General features: G+C 41.4%; 1 protein-coding gene across 1 annotated transcript in view; it reads left to right on the forward strand.

The window, feature by feature from the left end:
* The first annotated feature begins 11,353 nt into the window (after positions 1–11,353).
* Positions 11,354–20,751, forward strand: part of csmd3b (CUB and Sushi multiple domains 3b) — a 318,235-nt gene continuing 308,837 nt past the window's right edge. Inside the window, exon 1 of the mRNA XM_041053205.1 lies at positions 11,354–11,603. Coding sequence (XP_040909139.1) covers positions 11,354–11,603 — 250 coding nt within the window. The remainder of the gene's footprint in view (positions 11,604–20,751) is intronic.

Raw genomic sequence — 20,751 nt, forward strand, 5'->3', positions numbered from 1 at the left:
ATACTCGATGCAAGGAATAAAACCTCAACAGTAGTTTTTTTTATGCCCCGTTTCCTCTCCAGCATCCTATTTATTGCACTCTCCATTTCTGAATGTTGCTTTCGTTCCAGTATTTAAACCCTGAATCTGAGGTGAAGATGTTTCTGTTGTGTCCCGGCAGGTGCATTGAATGGCAGCCTGCACAACAGCACTCAGAATCTTGGCTTTGAGATTAGTTCAGGTATTTGTGAACACTGTAGCACAATGCCTCAAGGCTCCTCATCAGCCTTTCTCTCAGGAGTGTCCTCAGGAAAAGCTGCGAGTTTCTCGTCTGACATACACAAATCTAAGCTTACACAATTACACCTGTTCTCTGATTACACCCTCTTCTCTCTCTCTCTCTCTCCTTCTCTCTGTCATAGTCTCTCTCTCTCTCTCTCTCTCTCTCTCTCTCACACATGACAACACATGCACACAGAGACTTAATCAAGCATTAATTTACAAATACATGGAAAGGCTTTGATTAAATTTGATTATTATTGTATGTCTAAGAATGTTTTGTTTTATTCATACTACCTCAGAGGTTGTGAGGTAATTCGATCGATGCTGTGTACTCTGGTATTAGCAGGTTGCTGTCCAACAACAGCACCAAATACTGTGAGCACCTGCCTCTTTTTGTGTCTCACTGACTTTGCGTCTCTTTTGCCTGGCTGTTCCTGTTCTGTCGATCACAGCCTCGACCACGCCACCACTCTGACACTTCATCTTTTCTGTCTCCCTCTCCAGATAATTCTCACAAGTCCCTGACACAGATACAGTAGGTCTTAGTGGAGAACAATTGAATGTGCGCTGTCCTTCACTTGATGTTCTCAAGTATCCCGCTCTCTAAAAGTGGAATACACCATCAGCAAAATGTAAAATACATGTGACAGGTGTCAAATCATTGCTCAAGACAATTTTTATCTCAGTTTCTGAGTTTTAGCACAAGGTACAGTACATATAAGGCAATATATTTCAAATACCAAAATCAGATCCATGGAGGAAATGTTTATAGCACTGCAGAAACAGTAAGAAAAAATGATTCTCATGGTTTTACTCCAAGGAATAAAATTATGAGAAAATGTGATGTGTGCTGCAGTTGGGGTTTTCTTTACCCTTGGTGAAAACAGCAGTGCTTTGTATGAAGTATAGTGAGAGATTGGATTGTTTTGATCTTTTGGGTGCAAATGTCGAGTGAATGTGATTTTTTTTTGTCTGCTGGGAAATCAACTTAATCACAGAGTCGTATGAAAATATAATAAATAGAAACTTCAAACACAGAATTTAGATTATCAGTATCACATACATTTAAACGTGAGTCAAAACACTGCAGTTTAAAACACATCAGTATCAGCCATTCTGAAAATATACAAAGAGAGTCACATATCACAAGTACAACAAGAGTAGCCTTTGGTATTAGTTACCAATGCTTCGGTTAAGCTGCATTTACACACAAGGTTCCTTATCGCTGCCTGACATGTGGGTACATTTATGCTGACAATCATGATGTAAGATCTTTGCACACATCAATAGCATCATGGCATCGCTGTAAGCAGCTGTAAGTCTCTGCATACTGCTCTTTTTATACCCACACTATAGCTGAGTGTGGGGCCACAGTAATCCCTGAGCAATGCGTTGTTGATATGAGTTGAGCACATATGAAATGTACATGCAAGTGTGTCATCCATTGAATCATTTGTAAAAAGATGACTAAGATTAGGTTAATTTTCTATCCTCTTCCTCCTCATTATAATGTGATAAGCCTGGCATCAGTCATCAACTATCTGTATGCAAAAAAAAGTATAAGAAACAACAAGTATTCTAACAAGTATTTAACTGCCAGACAAGTCTACGGTATACAAATAAGAGCGACAGTAACTCACCCTGCCTAACCCCATTAGTGTCGTAAAGTGAATCTAACACAGCGCTCCAGCGCCTAACCTGTACAGTCTGATAGGCATACTCCTTTAACACTCATTTTATGAAAAAGTTGTTCCTTATAAATAAAGCACGTCTTTGAAAACTCTCATTATTAGGTGTTACAAGAAAGCTAAAAAGGCATCAGCGAGGAAAGGACATATTGTTCGTGTACAGTAAACCTGTAAAGTGCTTTCCAGATTTCAGCGGCAGCTTGTTAACTCTAACCCTGCACCATGGCTGTTGCTAGGTAACTTGTTGTCCTGTGCCTGTTGATCTTGAATGCTGGTCATCTCAACATGGTGATGTTATTGAGGGCATTGTTGTGTGATTGGAGCTCGGACGGGTGTAACAGTCTGCTTCCCAGTTTCCCCCGGCCCCTGTTTAGCTCAGCACTTGCTCACGTCCTCAAAGTTATGTTCTCCTCTTCATCTCCATGTTCTCCCCCTCAGACCTTCTTTTCTTCATCTGCCTGCCAGATGTCCCCAGACTTTCTTTCCTGTCTGCAGATCGGGCTGGATATTTAGCTTCATATTTACAGACATGAGAGTGGCAGGGATCTTCTCATTTAGCTTGTAGCAAGAAAGCAAATTACTGTATTTCCAAAAATGTCAAACTGCTCCTTTAAGCAGGAGACTTGAGTCACATTTTAATTTATGCATGTTTGCTTTGCAGAGGTGTTCTTATTTATTTAAGAAATTCTTAGATCTTTTAATCCATTGAGATAATTTCAAATATAGAGAAATGAAATGATATGAATACTGCAAAACCAATGTCTTTTAATTTTGACTTTAATTTTGATACCACTGAATTACATGCACAGTTTTCTGTGTTCCCTGTTTGCCTTGGCGTGATGGACAGACAATCTTGTACTCCACTGTGTTTATCCCCCTCTCTCTGGCCTTTGATGATTTTCTAAGTGTGACCTCATTGCTCACTTCATTAAACTGAAAGCCATAAATTTGACCCTCCGCATCCCAAACACACACACCCTCATGTAGTCTACATACTCGCACATGCACACACTCACAAGCGCTCCTTATTTATCAGGTGTGGCTGGTGACAGCCTCTCGGTTGGTGCTGGATTTACAACCCCAAAACGCCCTGCCTCCCGTGTGTGTTAGTGTGTGTGTTTGTGAGTGTGTGTGATTGAGGATGTGTTTGTGTCCTGCTCTGATAGTGGAGAGAGGAAAGAGGTAGTGAAAAGAGGGAATGAGATGTAGATAAATAACCGTTTTAGAAGATTCCTCCTTTCCCACAGGCGGTGTGTGAGACTTAAGTAGTGAGAGAGAGACCAAGGGAGAGAAAGGAAGAGAGAGGGCTAGCAACAGAATGAGAGGGAAAGAGTATCAGAGCAGGCAGTACAATACTTAGATTCAGTCCATCTCACTCAAAATGGCTGCACACCACAGTCCATCACTGCTTTATTAGAGATTACACACAAAACACCTATGACCACACACCCGCGCATGCACGCACACACACACGCACACATGGTTCTATGGAGTGCAGTAGATTGCGTCCAAATCACCACTATCTGAAAGAAATGGGTGGCTGGGGGCCACATCCGCTTCACCCCTTAAAAACCAGCCGCCACATCAATATTTCGCTTCAATGTGCAATAATACCACCGGCATTGCTCTCAGACTTGTTTGAACAGTTTAGTGCTCCAAAATTTGTTTTCTGTGTCACTGGTGACGAAACATTCCTCTCTTAACAACTGAACCACTTACAACAGTGTCAGTGGGTGTAAACAGTAGTATCTGATCACCATTCCTGATACATGAACTTGAAAGGCAAAGGGTATTCCCTTTATGATGTAAAAATATAAAAGGTTTGTCCTTTTTAATAGATTTGCAAAAATTTCTAAAATCCTCTTTTTCCTCTGTCATTATAGGGTATTGGGTGTAGATTGATGAGGAAAAAAGGAACTTAAACGATTTTAGCATAAAGCTGCAACATAACAAAATGTAAAAAAAAAGAAGTGAAGGGGTCTGAATGCTTTCTGAATGCCCTGTATATAAGTGTAAAATATATCCAGTACATGCTGTAGGGTGACAGCGTATGTGTGTGAAAGGAGAATATATATGTGAAAAGCCCAGAGTATAATATGTCCTACACGGCCCCTCATACCAAACCATGCCTTTAATTATTCATCGTAAATGTCAAAAAGGCATCTTTACACAGCAGCAGACATCGATTGTGCTCAATTTCTAAAAAAGTTTCTTGTTTTGACACAAGGTTCCTGAATCACAATTGGGAGGTCTGACATCGGACACCAAAGTCAACTTTTCAGGAATAAAGAAAACTGGGGCCGTATTTTCACCTGCGCTGTGGTCATGGGACTTAACACATAAGGTATTATAATAGCCTTCAACTCAACATGAACACAGTAGACAAAATGTTGTCAGCATGTCAGAGAAACCTCATATCAGCAGTGACTGAATGTTGCACATGCAGGTTTCTGCACGACAGTGACGGTAATGTCATTCCTCCCCTCTTCCTGTTTTCAATCCGATGAAATCTGTATCTGTCCTCACAATAACCGAGGGTAACACTCCTCATGTTGTCTGCCATGTGTGAAACTAATCAGAGCCAAAACCTGGTGTGTGTGTGTGAGTGTGAGTGTGTGTTTGTGTATGGGTGTGTCTACTTGCAATATCCACTGGCATCTTGTTGTAAAGTCAATGATGCTGTCGCTTGTTGTACATTGCCCCTTTTCACACAGACAGACACACACAATCACACACTCATACAATCTGTCTCTGTCCCTACATACCCCAAAAGCAGCATTGCTCTTGCACAGGCAGCTGGTGATGAACAAATATTCTCTCTGTTGTAGAGTGTGTGAGTATAAATGCCTGTGTGTGTGTGCGTGTTTGCAAAATGGGAATCATTCGATTGTGTCGATGGCAGCCGTCTTCCCGCCCTCCGGCACTGTGGTTCCTGATTGGATATCTCGTTAGTCAATTACCTCATTAGTGGATGTCCCGTTGAGGGACCACGCTCCACTGACAAAAAATAAATAAATCCGTCCTTTTTGTTTTGCTTGGATGCTGTTCTTCACAAGACTTCCTGAAAAATGGGATCCCTGTATTCCACACTTGCAGTTAAGCCGCCTGCTCGTTTACAGATGTGACCGCTTTGTGCCAGTCCCAGAAGGACTCAAGTCAAATAGTCAGAATACACATCTGGCAGGGTCTCGTCGCCACCCTGCTGTGAGGATGTTGCTGTCCTGCTGTTCTCAAGCATAGCTGCTCCATCTGGAGCGAGTTCCCTCCACATTAAACATGCTTGAATCATGGATCCTGTCACTGTGGGCATTAACACTTTCAGCAGTACATGGAATCTGTGAGGCACCTGTCTGACTGTTTCTTGACCATTTTTAACCACAGCTCACTTGTCTGTTGGGTGGGTGGATAAATAAAGAAGGAGAATAGTGAGATAGACGTCACTGCTGAACCTAAACATACACAATTTTTCATAAGGCGTATAAACTTGTAAGCAGACGGCTGTTTGTACGAGGAAACCCTGCGATGTTAACTGCTCTCTCGTTGTGTGTAATATTCCGGTATGAAAAGAATATAACAAAAAACCGGTAACTGACTAATGTTAACGAGAAATCTTTGTTGAATGGGTATTCAGCCTTCAGGAGTCAGAGAACAGCGTCTGACCCCCCACCCTGAGCACCTTTTGGGCACTGAAAACTGACAATCCCACAATCACGCCCACTTCACACAGCATTTATCCATGTGTGGAGGTGAAGGTGAGAAGATTGGCAGGACTTGAGCTTTTCTCTCATTCCCTTTTTTTCGTTCATCACTCAGCTACCTCTTCCAGTTTACTTATATACTACGAGTTAGTGCAAGTCTGTGAATGCTTTTAATGATGGACAGTGTGCACATCTCACCTCTTTATCGAGCAAACATGGGTTTTTACTCAAAGTTCAATCGGTTGAACGCACATTAATTGTGAATTAGCAGTTCGTAATTATAGAATCTAACTAAAAAATGATTTGAAATAAACTGCACCTGACAATGAAAAAGATATATATAAACACTTTAATGCTGCCAGTGTTAGCTTTGTCAAAAAGAAGGTGTTGTTTGAATTGAAAATAGTGCCATTGCAGCTGTCATTACATGAAAACAGAGGGACAGTGCGGCTCTTTCTTGTAGGTTACTAATGAATTCCCTTTAAGCTTTGCCTGCTGCACTGTGCGCTATCGCTTCAGGAGAATTCAGAGTCACAAAAAACACAATCTGTGGAAAGGGCTTGTTAAAACACTTGTCATGTTCCATTATGCCATCTGCAATTACAACAATAATGTTCATATATGGGAAAGAAATTGCACTTTGATTTAAGTTCTTGTCAGCTTCTGGCTTCTAGATCCAAAGAGACGGGGTGTGCCGTTTCAAATCATATGAAACAAACTGACTGCTTAGATTAGAACAGTTGCACAGTAATGGATACAAATAAATAGACCTTTGCCGATATAACAATCAGATATGTAACCTCATTTGAACTGGTGGCACCACTCTGCAGGGGAAAAGGGAAAAATAAGGACAAGTTGACAGGTTCGGTTTTGTCAGCGAGTTGCTTTGAACAAGACGCTGTTGCCTCTACGAAATACCAGATGCTCTGGATAAGGCTTAATATACAGTAAGAAAAAGTAAAGTATGTAACGTGAACCTTAGTTTCCTGGGTTTCTAGGACATGCTTGAATACATTACATCTGCCTGTTCAGTATGTCTACTTTTTGGGGCGACTGCAAAGAACCATTGAGGAAGTGGAAAGTGGATTACTCATGCAAATCTCTGCAGCCCGACCAGCTTGGCCATCTCATTCCTTCATTTTCTCTCTCCCTGTGCACCCCTCCTCTCTCTATCTCTCTCTCACACATACATTTCAATTTTTATTTTTTAGGCATTCCCCTTCTCTCTCCTCCTCCCCTCCTTTCACTCCCTATCTACAATTCTCTAACCTGCCTGTTTTACATCTTGTACCTCCCATTTTTCCTTTCGCCCTCTATTTTCTCTCTCACCTCAGTCATTTTCTGTCTTTTATCCAACTCTCTCTTCCTTATCTGTTTCTCTTCCTCTGTCTTTCCCTTACTTTCTTTTCCCATCCTACTCTCTCCTCTTGTTATATTACCTTCTTTTTTCTCTTTGCGTCCTCCCCTCTCTCTCGGGTCCCGTCACTTCTCTTATCCTATATTCTTCTCTTCTGCTTCTCTCCTCACCACACCTCTGTATATTTCCGTCCACTCTCCTCTCCCTCGATCCTCTCCTCTGTAGCTCCTGCTCTTCCCTCCACTCTTTTCTCTTGTTCTTTCGCTTCCTGTCTCTCTCTCAGGACATGAACCTCACACATGGCTTATTGATTTCTGAAAGCAACCCGCAGATGTACAGCCAATGTATTGCCCACAAATCTGCACACAGAGGATCTGAGACACACATGCGGTTAGGTACATGCACACAGACAGTATGTACAGTATGCATGCACACGCCCAAAGACAGCAGTCGTGCAATGAATATTTAGCCGATGCCAGAATGATTAACACACCGGGTTTGTGATGGGGAGAAAGAGAGGGAGAGAGAAAGGAGGAGGGAGAGAGCATGTGCCTGTAGATGGCAGAAGAGTGCTTCAAGGGAACGTGTGGGAGTAGATTTCACATACACACACAGGCACATGCACACACACACACACAGACACAGACATACACACTCAGACACACATTCAGGCACACAGACACACTCACCCACATATATTCTCATTAACCCTCAACACAGACGCATTTAAATAGCTACACCTGTGAGGATGTTCCTTCGCCTTACAGAAATTCCCTGAACTGATTTGAGACGACCGCCCGCACACACACAAACACGCAACCACGCTGTAGATTACACTGAAGCTGCGCTCACACTGAGAATGAATGGTCAGAAAATCAGAAGCACTGTCGCTAATTTAATACTTTGATTATGATATGGGAATGAAATTGACCGGTAACGCGACTGGTTTCCCAGATGAGGTTTGCATATTTCCCCTGCGGCTGCTTTGTGACGAGTCACATTTTGAAAGCCCCTGACATTTAACTTAATTCATATTTCTATCAAACGTGATATTGAATATAGTGATTTTTTTTTCCTTTTGGTAATTTAAATTTTTGTATTTGGCTGGCATTATGTATTGGCTTTTGTGGCGACAATATTTAGTTGTTTTTTCAGTTATTTAATTATTTGATAAATTAATATGTCCTTTGTGCAGTTGGTTGGTTGTGCGGGCTTATCTTAGCCTTGAATTGACTTTATTAGATCTAATAACATTTGATTAGCAGATAAAGATAAACCTCATATTGAGATACTATAAAAATGAAAGACAAACGAATGAAACAATTTAATGACAAAATTTTAACAAATAAACAAAGAAAAGACAAATTTAACACATTTGTCAGTGTGTTGTCATAAAGAGTAGTGTAACTACTGTTTCATTTTCAGTTATCAGTCATTGTCCTTCAAACTGACTCTTTAAACAGCTAGGTTGGATTATCCAAAGAATATGCCCACTAGCTCCCAGCTCTCTTAACACACATGGCCTCAGGATCAAGGACTCAACTTCATCTTGAGTCTGAACACGACCCATTCATAACCTTGGAGGAGAACCACATGCCATGCAGCAGGAAACGGATGGTCGGAGATGGGCTCTGATGCGATGGCTTCCTCTGAGGGTAAATAAAAGATAGATCTACAGTGGGGTCATTCATTTGAATGGGAAAGTAGTTTCGAGACTTTCGGACCTCGCTGCGTTTTTAAAAAAAAATACCTGACCGCTTCATTCAGTATTTAAAATCAGCCTTGAATATTTCAGAATCAAACCTACACATCAAGTTCTGCAATTTACTGTGCAAGCATGAGCATTTTCTGACTCTTCTTACTCAAGCTGTGATACATTTGGTTATACTCTGACAATGAACACAACTTTTTTGCTCTTTTGAGAAAGAAATCCACAACTGTTAAACTCCACTTCTCTTAAACCATGACAATGCCAGCTGGCAAACTCTGTTTGATATGAGCATGTATATTTCCCAGGCTGTTTGGGGGAGTCTGTATTTTGTGTGTTTGTACGGCCTATTTAGTGCAGAGCAGCACTTTGGATTTTTGTTGTGAATTGCCCTGACGGCTAGCTGATACTCTTGTTTTCTTTTTAAAATGAAAATCTATACACAAATGAATTATTTGCCTCAGTATTTTTGAGAACATAAAATAAGTGATTGAGATGGACTGATTTAGAAAAAAAAAAAGCCAATTACAGAGATTTTATCATTGTTCAGTAGAATTGAGATATGTGATAAAATTTTGAGTTGGAGGTGACAGCATGTGTTCTTCTTCATTCTTCTTCATTGCTTTCCTTCTGTTAGCTTCTGAGCTGCAACTCAGTGTGGGCTGTGTTGTTTCCTTAATGTGTTGTATAAGAAATTATTACAAATAGAAGTAGGAAAATGTACAAACCAAGAAATTTCTAAGATGACTGAGTTGCCAGATGCGACATTTAGCCAGCATATATGAACTGGTTTAACAGCTAGTATTGTTATAAACATTATAATTAGTGATTTCAATAATAGATTTCAATGTATGTTGTTATTTGAAATGCCATATAAATTATGTGGTCGTTATTCTTTGCTGATGGTTGTGTGTTTTACACATTTTCTCCACTTCGCCATGTTGACATCAGAGCAAAACCAGTGGCAAGTAACAATCAGCATATGGGTGAATTGTATTGTTACTCAACATACACAGGTATTGACTGAAAAAATCAATTACATGCCATCAAGTACTCCACAATGTCACTTCACTGGACCAATGGATATGCTAAAGTGTCTGCGTCTATCATTGCACACCAAATCCCAAACTCTTCCTTGTATTGATTTCATTTCAGAAGACAAGTGGAGCAATGAGCAATGACTGCCAAGCCATTATTGGTTGGTCCATGTGACATTAGACGTAGCTCATTACATCATGTTAAAAGGCAGTATACTCCTAATATGATTTTTCTATTACTTAGAGTTTTGCTTCAAAATAGATTTCTTGGTTTTAGGTTCCTTGTATATCTTTGTTTTGATCAAATTTGGACTTTAGATAAAGTTTTGGCAAGCGCCCATTCCTCAGTGCCAGTGGACGCCCCTGCATTTTGTTCTTTTCACACAACTGTAACAGCAAACAGCACACACAGTATCCGCTACTTAGCCCGATGTTTAAAATAAGCCGTCATCCACCCCCCATAAAAAACAACAACAACCTAGTTTTAACAGAAAGTCCATGTTAGGCGATTATTTCCGACCAAAAGCACGTGAATGGAAGCGGGAGCTTACGAGGAGCACTTGAAGGCAGCATCTCTGTACCGGCGGGGAGAAGGAAGAGACGCACCAGCCGCTACACCGGGAGAAAAGACCTGAGTATACCGAGCAGAGGGGATGATACATGTCTCCTCTGGTTTCTGACAACAAGAGGGATTTTCATATTACCTCGTAATCGTTGGACTTCTAGAGACAACTCAAGGAGAACTGTCTTAACATAAGCTCTGGTTTGGCTTGTTTGGTAAGGAAATGGAAAGGGATGACTGGTGGTGATGCTTGTGTGAAAAGAAGTCAAGTGAATGAGAGAATGATGAAAGAGTGATAAATTTCTCTTCTTTCAGGAGAGGTAAAGATGCAACGTTTTCCTCGCCGTTGTTTGTGAGAACAGGAGAAGAGGAGGAGGAAAAGAAAAGGAGGAAAAAGAAGAGAAAGGTTTGACAGACGCACGAGTCCGGAGACGAAGGAGAGGAGGGCTATCCTGCAAGAAAAGAAATCTAAAACCCGTTCTTTTTTCCTTTTTCTTTTTTTTCTTTTGAAATAGAAGGGGGACAGAAACAGAGCAGAGGGGATTTTGAAGAGACACTCGAGAAACGGAGGAGAGACCCATACTGTACAAAACGGCACGGAAAGAGAGGCATACAAGGAGGGAAGAAGCCCGTATAGAAAGAGGGATATTTCAGAATGAAGAAGGGATGCAGCCCGGAGGAAGTGTGGATTTGAAGCTCTCGCTCCCTCTCCATCACTCTTTTGCAAGGGAACGGGACGGAATAGAGAGATATTGACGACAAGCATCACTAAAACCCAGCGGAGAGTGGATTTAAAGACAGAGAGACAACCTGTGAGCCCGTCCCTTCTCCCTCCTCTGCTTTTCTCTCTTTGGATGTTGACTGAATTCATTTTTCGGATATGAGGGATTTATCTAGTCTATGTTAGAAGGAGGAGGCAAAGAAAACGCACGCGTCTCCCCCCTCTCTTGCTCTCTCTGTCTCTCTCTGTCTCTCCCCCCTCTCTCCCTCTCACTCTCCCCCCCTCTCTCTCTCTCCCTCCGTTTTCTGGATGTGAAGCAGCATGCGGCCCGGTGAGAGCTTAGAGGGCTCGCGCTCGGCTCGCGGAAGATGTATTGATGCTAATAATATTACTAATAGCGGTCCGGAACGCTGTCTCGCGCACCCCTCGTCGGCAAAGAGGAGGATGAAGAGGGGGACGACGAAGAGGAGGATGAGAGGGATGAACGAGAGGATGACGGACGGAGGGATGACGGTGATGCGCTGTTTTCTGTGGAGTCTCGTTCTCTGCTCGCTCTCCTCGCGCGCGCAAGGTAAGGGGATGCGACACGCGCACACACATTCACAAGCGCACTCACACGCAGTGACATAAACGCCCTCACTCACGCGCGCACAGTCACAGTTTGGGGTAAGACTGGGTGCTGATTTTTGGGGTTGGTTTTTTTTTTGTCCCACTGCAGTCATAAGAAATATGCTGCTTCTTTTCTCGTGCGTGTGTGTGGGGAAAGATGTGCGTGCGTGTGTGCGCGTGTTAGGGTGTCTCCGTGCGCGTGAGGATGTCTGTGAGGTGTCTGTTCATGTGTGTGAGTTAGAGGGGAGGTGTGCGTGTGGGCGCGCGGGGTGCGTGCGTACATGCGTGAATGTTTGGTGTGTTGCGGAGGAAAGCGGAGAAACAGAAATTGGCTTACAGGGAGGATGAAGAGAAAGAAGGAAAGAGGGATCGAACCGGCAACAGCCTCTTTCCCTCTTTCCTCATTTTCTGCTTGCTTCAGTTTGCTCTCCCTCTCTCTCCCTCTCCCTCTCTCTCCCCCCCCCATCCTTCCCTTCAATACAGCCATTGAGCTGGTAGCCAATAAATATTCTTGCGGTAGCTCTTGGGCTGTGGCAGCGAACGTGAGCTGCTTATACCAAAGTGTGTGCGGGAGTGTGTTTGTCAATGTGTGTGTGTGGGTTCGTGCATGAGTTGTTTTTAGTGATGAGGCCCAGCGTTACACAGCATCTTATCCCCAAATTTCTACTCTAATGCCCATTTATTCATTTTCTGCTGTATTTCACTCAAAATATGTTATATAATGGTGGTGTCTCCCCCTTTCTCTCTCTCTAACACACACTTTCTGTCCTTGTGCCCCACCACCCTCTCTCTCTCTTTCTCCCCCCTCCCTCCCCTCTCTCCCCCTCTTTCCCTTCTTCAGTGAAATAAAATGTTAAAATATTCACAGTATAGCACACTCTCTCCTGCTTTCTTTGTCTGTCTGGATCCTAGTCTTCCTTCTTTCCATTTTTAGTTTCTCTTTCTGATCCTGCTCAGAAATGCTGTATGAACGCACATTTGAGTGAACACACACACACACACAGAGTTATATACACTCATGCAAACGCACCCATTGCTGCGTCAGGTGGTATGGAAACCAACTGACCATTCATCACCGTTTCTTGAGAAGAGAAAGATGAAAGGAGGATGGAGTAGAGAAGGAAAGAGATGCATAAGGATGAAGAGAGAGAGAGGAGAAGAGGGCACAGCTTGGGAAAGGAAAATGGGCTTGTGAGGCAAGGTGGGAGGAGAGGAGAGGAGGGAGAGAGAGAGAGTTTATTGACAAATGGTGTGAGAAGTATCACAATGGAAAGAGACAAGCAGGACAGGGTTTCAAACTAAACATATGCCAAAGTCTGTGAGATTCTGATAAGATCCAGCCTGGTTGATTTTGTCAGAAAACCTCCAAACAATGTGGGCTGAGATTTGGTGAGCAGAAAACGGGGAGACTGAAATTGAAAATTATACGAGAAGGAAACCTTAAAAATTCAGCTTCTGTGGAAGCTATTAGAACCATTTGTCATTGTCATTGTAAAGTCTGCATGATCCTCCAGTGTAAGGAGATCGTGTGTAGGCTGACTGAGCAGAAGTACTATGGATTTCTACAGTGATTAAACAAATCGACACTGGGAACGTCTAGACACTTGGCTTTGCACCATCACAGACTGCAGGATTATAGTTTCACTCTTTTGCTAGCCTGTTTTGAAAGTTTTTTTTTTTTTAAAATATGGTTCAGCTTGATGGATAGATGAGAGATTGTGATTTGTAGGGTGTCGACTGAACACAAAGACGAGAAAGGTGGGTTTTCCTCAGGCACAAAAGATCTAATTTTAAACCCTTTGGGGGACCAGATCCTGACACTGATCTCCTCACGGCTTGTCTAGCCTGTGAGAAATCTCATGTATCCTATATTTTTAAACTCCTCATGGGAGAAATGTGGTTTATTCAAAGCTGGCTGAGGAATAATTTTAGTTAAGTGTAAATTCCAATTAAGACTAATAAAATGTCAAATGTAGATATAGGAGTTGGCCAAGCATGCAAACAAACTCCTTTTTTTTTTTTTTTTTTTTTTTTTTTAAAGAGTAGAGGCTGAACAAAAAGGTAAATAAATATGTAATTAAACATCCTCTTGATCCATGCTGACATTTGGGGACCAAGGCTTTTGGAAAAAAAAAAAAAAAAAAAAAAAAAAAGGCTGGAAAATTAAAACCAGCCACCAGCCAAATGCTGTTACATTTTGGCTGTGACTGGTAAATTAGTCTACTCTACTTGCCATTGGCAGGTAACCAATCATTGTACGGACCTGCAGTTCTATTCTAAAAAACCAATCTAGAAGGTGAAGTAATGAAATATGTGTTAATGGATTCACACCCCGCCATAGCCAGTGGACAAAAACATTAATTTCTCAACTTGCTTAACACATTTGACATAACGATACAGTGCTGTTTCCAAAGTAGTAACATCTTTTGTCGTGATATGGGGTTTTAATTGAGGAGTCTGTTCCACAAAGTCTTTGTGCAGTAAAATGAGGACAAGGGGGCATTGTTGGAGAGGGCTGATGAAAGGTTTTAACACTCCGGCTTTCCTTGGATGCTGGCTGTGTATCTGACAGATTATTATAAAAGTGTTTTTAGTAAATTTGTGAATGCCTCATGAGAATGTAATTTAAAAAGCAGAAATGGAGCAAATGAAGTTTCTAAGTCAGATACTGAAAAACTGCTGTACTTGTCCCCTGCTCTTCCTCTCACCCCTGATCCTCTCTTTTCTGTTTCATCTGTTTTCCCCCTCTCCTCCCTGCTGCTCCCATCAGCTTAACTCTACCTCTCCTCTCTTCCCGTCTCCTATTCCATGCTCCCCTGTTCTCCTCTCCTCTGCTCAGCACTTCTTCTTCTTCTTCTTCTTCTGCTCTCATCTCTGCTCTCGGCTCGCTTCCTTTCGTCTGTCAGATTTGTCCTGTGGCTCCCGAGGCTTAATTTACTCACCAAACATACTAAATCACACATGCGTATACATGCACACAAGATAGAAAAAAATTTCCCACACACATTTTTCTCCATCCTGCAGACCCTGAATGTATTCTGGGTTACATTCAATCTGTCAGAATCAAAACCAGAGCTGCCTCCAACCTCACAGCCTGCACCTTTACATGTGTTTGAGCATCTTTTCAGCACCATCTCTAACATTATCCTTATCACAGATTTTTTTGCTGACAGTATGGATTTCATCAGCACTCAATCAAAGGACTTACACCGATCAATCATCTAGCACTAATTATCAATGAGACAGCCAGGTAATCCATTTCTGGCCATCGGTGAGCTGAGAAATTGTAACTGGTTCTTCTGAAGGCTAGTCTCCAGCAAGTGACCGAGCAATTAACCCAGAAGGCTAAAAATAGCTAATTTAATTCATATTGACGAGCCATGGAAATGTAGTGCTTTGTTCTTGCAACATAGCTAAATTGAAATTTATCAGTCATCCCCTGGTAGCATCTAGTAATTTAATGCTGGTCATCAGTGTTAAATTGGACAGTCTGTCAGGCGCAGGGAAACGGTCCTCCAACCAGGTTTTATAACCCATCACTGGATATCAGAGATTGATTGGTGCACTCTACAACTCTGATGCTGATTATAAGTCACTGATTGATGTTGTCCATAAACATGCCACCGCTAATCATTTACCTGTATTAGTTACTGGTTGAGTATTTTGGTAATCATTCTCTCTTGGCAATTATTGATTGATATCCTACGTACAATTAATAGAATGACTAATTGGTGAGCTCGGAGGCATCTTTTTGTCTTTCGGTGTGACACATGCCCATAAATTTGCACTATTAGTACACCGCACTGCTACACTGAGGCAGCCGGGTTCTCTGACACTGAACACAAGCGCAGCACAGATTCTCGAACACACTTTTAATCCTGTGGTTTATGGTTGGTTTCTCAGGGAGGGAGATGTGTCTGTCGCACAGTCAGCCTCTTGATCATATAAATACTTTTGACTTGCTGAGGAGGAGGAGAGAAAGAGAGAGAGAGGGGAGGGGAAGATGGTGGGATGAGAGACTGAGAAAGAGAGGGATGGTGAGAGAGTCGTGTGTGGAGGTGGTAGGTTTGGGGGTGTAAGTGTGCAGTACCAACATAATATAAGCCAATATATAATATTAACATATATAAGTTAACATTTGGAATTTCAGCTGCATTCATCACTTGGCTTTGATATTAGCAGCCTCTCACCTCTGTCCTCTCATCCTTCTCTCTTCTTTTATCTCTGTCTCACTCTCCACTCCTGCTTCTGTGTGTTTTTATTTTATGCTTATTTTATTCCTTTTGTACTGTTGGATCCTCAGCGCCTTTCTCTCTCCATCTGTCCCTCTTGACTTTCATCCACCTAATCCTCTCTACTGTTTACAACCTCTATACAGCGAATTTGTAATTACTTGTTTTTCTTGCTTTTCACCCCTTTGTAACTTCCGTCTCATTTGAAAACAATGCCAAGTAATGTGACATTCGTGTAGCATAGGGAACCATAAGGGCGGTGATGTGACTATGGCAGCAGACACCAGGTGTTGATTTTTTTTCATATTTTTTTTTTATTCATATAACCAAGAGCACAATCCTTCCTTAATCTTAACCAAGTGGTTTTAGTTCCCTTAATATGACCATACCTCAGTTGCAGTGAGATATTGTTGGAATCAGAGACTTAACCAACATTGACAGTGAACATTTTTGCAGATACACTCAGGAGGAACATATGTGCAAAATGTGCCGTGAACATTTTCTGTATATATTTCTTATGCTTTTGTGTCTGATGGTGATCCGGGCAGCATTATTTTCCTCATAAAGCTTATTTTCCCAAGGCAAAATAGTTGCCTGTGAATGTAATTCTTGGGATAATGGTTGCCCCTAACCGTAAGAGCAAGTGTGAGTGTGTGTTGCTTCATATTTTTTAATGAATCTAAAGCCTTTGATATTTTACTAGAGGGCATTTGACTTCCAGTTTTCTCACTCAATGCCTTTTTGTATTTAATTTGTGTTCTCTGTTCCCCTTTCCTCACTTTTTCATATCCTTGAAAATCCTTCCAGTTTGGTGTTACTACAGTCGTTGTACTGGGAACTCCCATGTTGAGTAGTGAGGAAGTATGTGTATATTCATGTTCGTGAATTGTTTTTTTTTCTGTCCATCCATCATCATCTGCCCCTAATCTCCGATTCTTCTCTCCTGCTTCCCCCTACCAACATCCACCCATGCTGAATTTGTAATCACCACCTTTCTTTCATCCCACATCTGTCTCCTCTTCCCTCTCTCCGCCTTTCTTTCCCTATTTTCTATCCTCCATTAGTCTTGCCTGTCCCCCTTGCCCTCTCCCTTCGCCTCCCCCCAGCTCCTATCCTCAGTGAATTTGTTATAAGTGTCGATTGTAATTGGTGGGTACTCACAGGGTACAGCTCTGTTAATCTCCCATGTGTGTTTCCTCTCCTAGCCAGCAACAGGGAACACATTTAATTCCTGCACACAGATTGCCACCCAAATGGTGTACTTTTAAATAGCAAGAGAGCCAAATCTACTCATGTATTTCAGATTTGTGTTTGCCTGCTATGACTTTAGAGATATCAGCTTGTTCATATTGAGCTGTCTCTGCTATCAACAGGCTGTTAAATTGAAAGAAGTGATCATATTGCCAGGCAAATAGGAAACAAAGAGAGACTGCACTCAAGATAGCTGTTCCAGCTGTTCCAGGGCCCTGTGGATCCATAACAGCTTTTTATATACAATTGCTCTTTTCCTCCAAGGTCTTGTACAAATGTGCATTTGCAGAATAGTGTCATGAGTGTAATAAGTATAATCATAATTCATCATAATTGAATACAAAGACATGGTGGCGTACTGCAGGAGCCATCAGCAAAGATTTCACCTACGTGAAACTACATTATGTGTGTTTCAACCAAAATGCCATCGAATCCACATTTATGCACACACGTACAAATCAAATGCTCTTGTTAAACCACTATGAAGCTTTCCAAATATGAAACAAGCTTGTGATTAAAGGCCCATCAAATTGCGAAAATCAGCTGTGTTTTTCAATTACTGGAAAGGTGACTTCTGGGAGATATGAGGTTTGTGTAGAACACTGGTACTTTGCGTGTCTCATGCACACTCGCGCGGACACACACACGCACACAATCTGTCAGTCTTCCGTAGCCTCTTCATTATTTCCAAGATGATTAGAAGTAGACATGACGTGAACATGTTGAGTAGGCAAGCACATGCACACACACGCAAACTAATAAATACACAAAAATATGTCGGGCTCACCAAGATAGCATGTGTTACCCTCAGGGTGTGACCGCAAACACACACACAGACACACGCAAACACACAAGCGCACACACACACACACACACACATGTACAGGGAAGGGAGACAGGCACACAAACACACACACAAACTCTCTCTGATGTGTTACGAGAAAGGCAGATGAGAAATTAACAAAGACAGACAGTCTCATATCCAGCTGGTGCTCCCTGTTGGTGTGTGTGTGTTTCTGTGTTTCTGTGTGTCTGCGTGTGTGTGTGTGTGTGTGTGTGTGTCTGTGTGTGTGTGTGTGTGTGAGGTGTTCTAATCTCTGTAAAGAAACATGCAACATAGCCAGTATGGAAGGAGGAGGAGGTATTTCATCTGAGACAGAAGCTTGAGGAGTAAAATGAGAAATACTGCATATAGGAGGATAGATGGATGGACACATAAACAGCAGTGTCGGTCAAAGGTTTGATCCCTGGTGACACCCAGAGTCTGTCCCTGTCAGACTGTCCTTGAGGACGATACTGATGCCCTTAATGACTGTGTGCTTCCCTCTGGGGAAAATATATACTGTAGCTGACATGAAATTCCTACATGAACGACATCACAGCAGAACAGGACTGGAATAACAAAAATAAAACAGAAAAGAAGAAGAGCAGTGCAGTCTTTAATTGGAGTGCAAGCAACATAAGAACATTGAAAAGGTTGTTCATTATTGTCATGAAAGTAGGCTGCGCTCATCACAAAAGCTCCACAGACCAAACCATGTTGATGTCATGGCAACCAAGGATTAATTTGAGCTAAATAAATTCGATGTCAGTCCTGTCACCTTGCCATTGATTCGTACCCATTGTAGTAATTTGGCTGCCTGCTTCTTCACTGCCTTCTAAGTTACTCATCCTGGATGTGAGGGAAAACAATGCTCATGTCAAGCAGCAGCAGCGTTTCTTTCTTTGGTTCATTCTGAAGCCAACAAAGCACTAAATTTTTCAATAAATTCAAATTACTATCCTGCAATAATTAGTCCTAATGAGCATTTGAGCATTAAATTTAAGGGCTGCAACAATTTTTTAGAATGGGTAGCAAAGGATTTGTGTGTAGCGTTACATTATCTTCAAAGAGGGTTAGGAATACCAATTTTTATATCTTACATATAAAAATTGAGGCTGTAGCCTCTAAAACACCTTTTTGAATACTTCTTCACAATACAACACGTCAGAGTAGAGACGTAAAAAACTGTCAAACCCTTTTACAGATGTTTAAAACCTATTAGCAAAACATTATTATTAAACATGAATATAGCTAGATTAACAAGTTATCATGCATCAGTAATTCTGAAGTTGTATGTAAGTAAGTTGTATATGTTGTACGTATGTTTTTTTACTCATGAATAGGATATTGTGGTTTGATTAATGACTTTACTAATGATGTGTTCTTCCCATGACAAATGTTTATAACATGTATTATAATTTGTCATTTAATTTAACTCTTAATGAAGTTTTATTTTAGGGACATCGTTAGACAGATACTACTTTTAATACTACTGCTACTATTTCTACTAATTATTACTACTTTTAATACGTATAGACCAGACGCAGCACATTCACTGGTGTAACATTAATGTGTGAACTTGGCAACACACAACACTTTCTCCAGCAGTTAACGCCACCAAGACAATGATGTCCACGATCACATTTACATCACACTTAGGCCTCAGTGTAGTGCATAACTTAGCATTGCAACATAGACGTGCACAAATAAAAAGGATATGCTAAAAAACCAAAATGTTTCAGAGGCAAAAAAATGGCTAAAATCAGTTTACTCTCTTCTAATATCACGAAAATGTAGCCAGCGTAGGTGTGAGAAAACATCTCTAGCATGTGAGATGTTCGTGTATTAGTAATTGCTAATGCACGGAGCCTTAAGGGACCTATTACTGAACAGCCACAATAGTTATTTTTGATTATTCAATCTTTCAAGGAATTATTCTTCGGTTTTTGGACAAGACTAATTTGGACAGTTTTTTTAGTGGGGGTAAAGAACAGCCAGGTCTCATTGACAACTGCACTACATACACGTACACAAGACATGGAGACACACAAGCATGAAGGTAATTTGATTAGTCAGTTTGCTAGACAAATGAACCCTGTGTGAACCCAACCACATTCTTTGCTGTCAGATGGAAAAATCTAAACCTTAACTTTTCAACAGTTTTGATTAGCATCATTTACAGATGAAGGTGTGGGTATTTTTGAAACTACATAAAGCACTGTAATTGGTTTAATTAATCTCACTGGGGGATGATCATCATATAATCATCATCGAAGAAAACTTGGATGCTTTGTATTTATAATAGAATGGTATTTCTGGCACAACTGGGTATTGGGGGAGAGAGAGAGAGAGAGAGAGAGAGAGAGAGAGAGAGAGAGAGCGAGAGCGAGAGAGCAACAGCAGGTGTTTTTGTGTCTATGTGTTTAGGCCTGGTGTGTGATGACAGGTATGCCCATGTGCCCCAAACCCACAGAAACATGGCTGTCAGCAGACATCACACACACCTCGTTACCTAAACACACACAATCTCATGAGCTCAACACCTCATTTGGGTTATGCTTATAAGGATACTCTATTGTCTTATTATGCTATTAGATTAATTCCGTGTCCCCTTGTTCTTAAATAGGAAGTCCTATAGGATTTCTTCTGGTACAGCAGCATCTCATGACATGTTTAAATCTTTGCAAGCAAGAAAATTACTATTGGGATTGCTATCATCACTATAATCATTATGCTTAAAGTTATTCTTGTATGCACATGTGCCCTCACCTTGTCTTGTAGTCTTGGCTAAGAGTCTCAGAGCT

Source organism: Toxotes jaculatrix, chromosome 13 (genome assembly GCF_017976425.1).
Source record: "Toxotes jaculatrix isolate fToxJac2 chromosome 13, fToxJac2.pri, whole genome shotgun sequence".
In the NCBI taxonomy this organism is placed as follows: Eukaryota; Metazoa; Chordata; class Actinopteri; family Toxotidae; genus Toxotes; species Toxotes jaculatrix.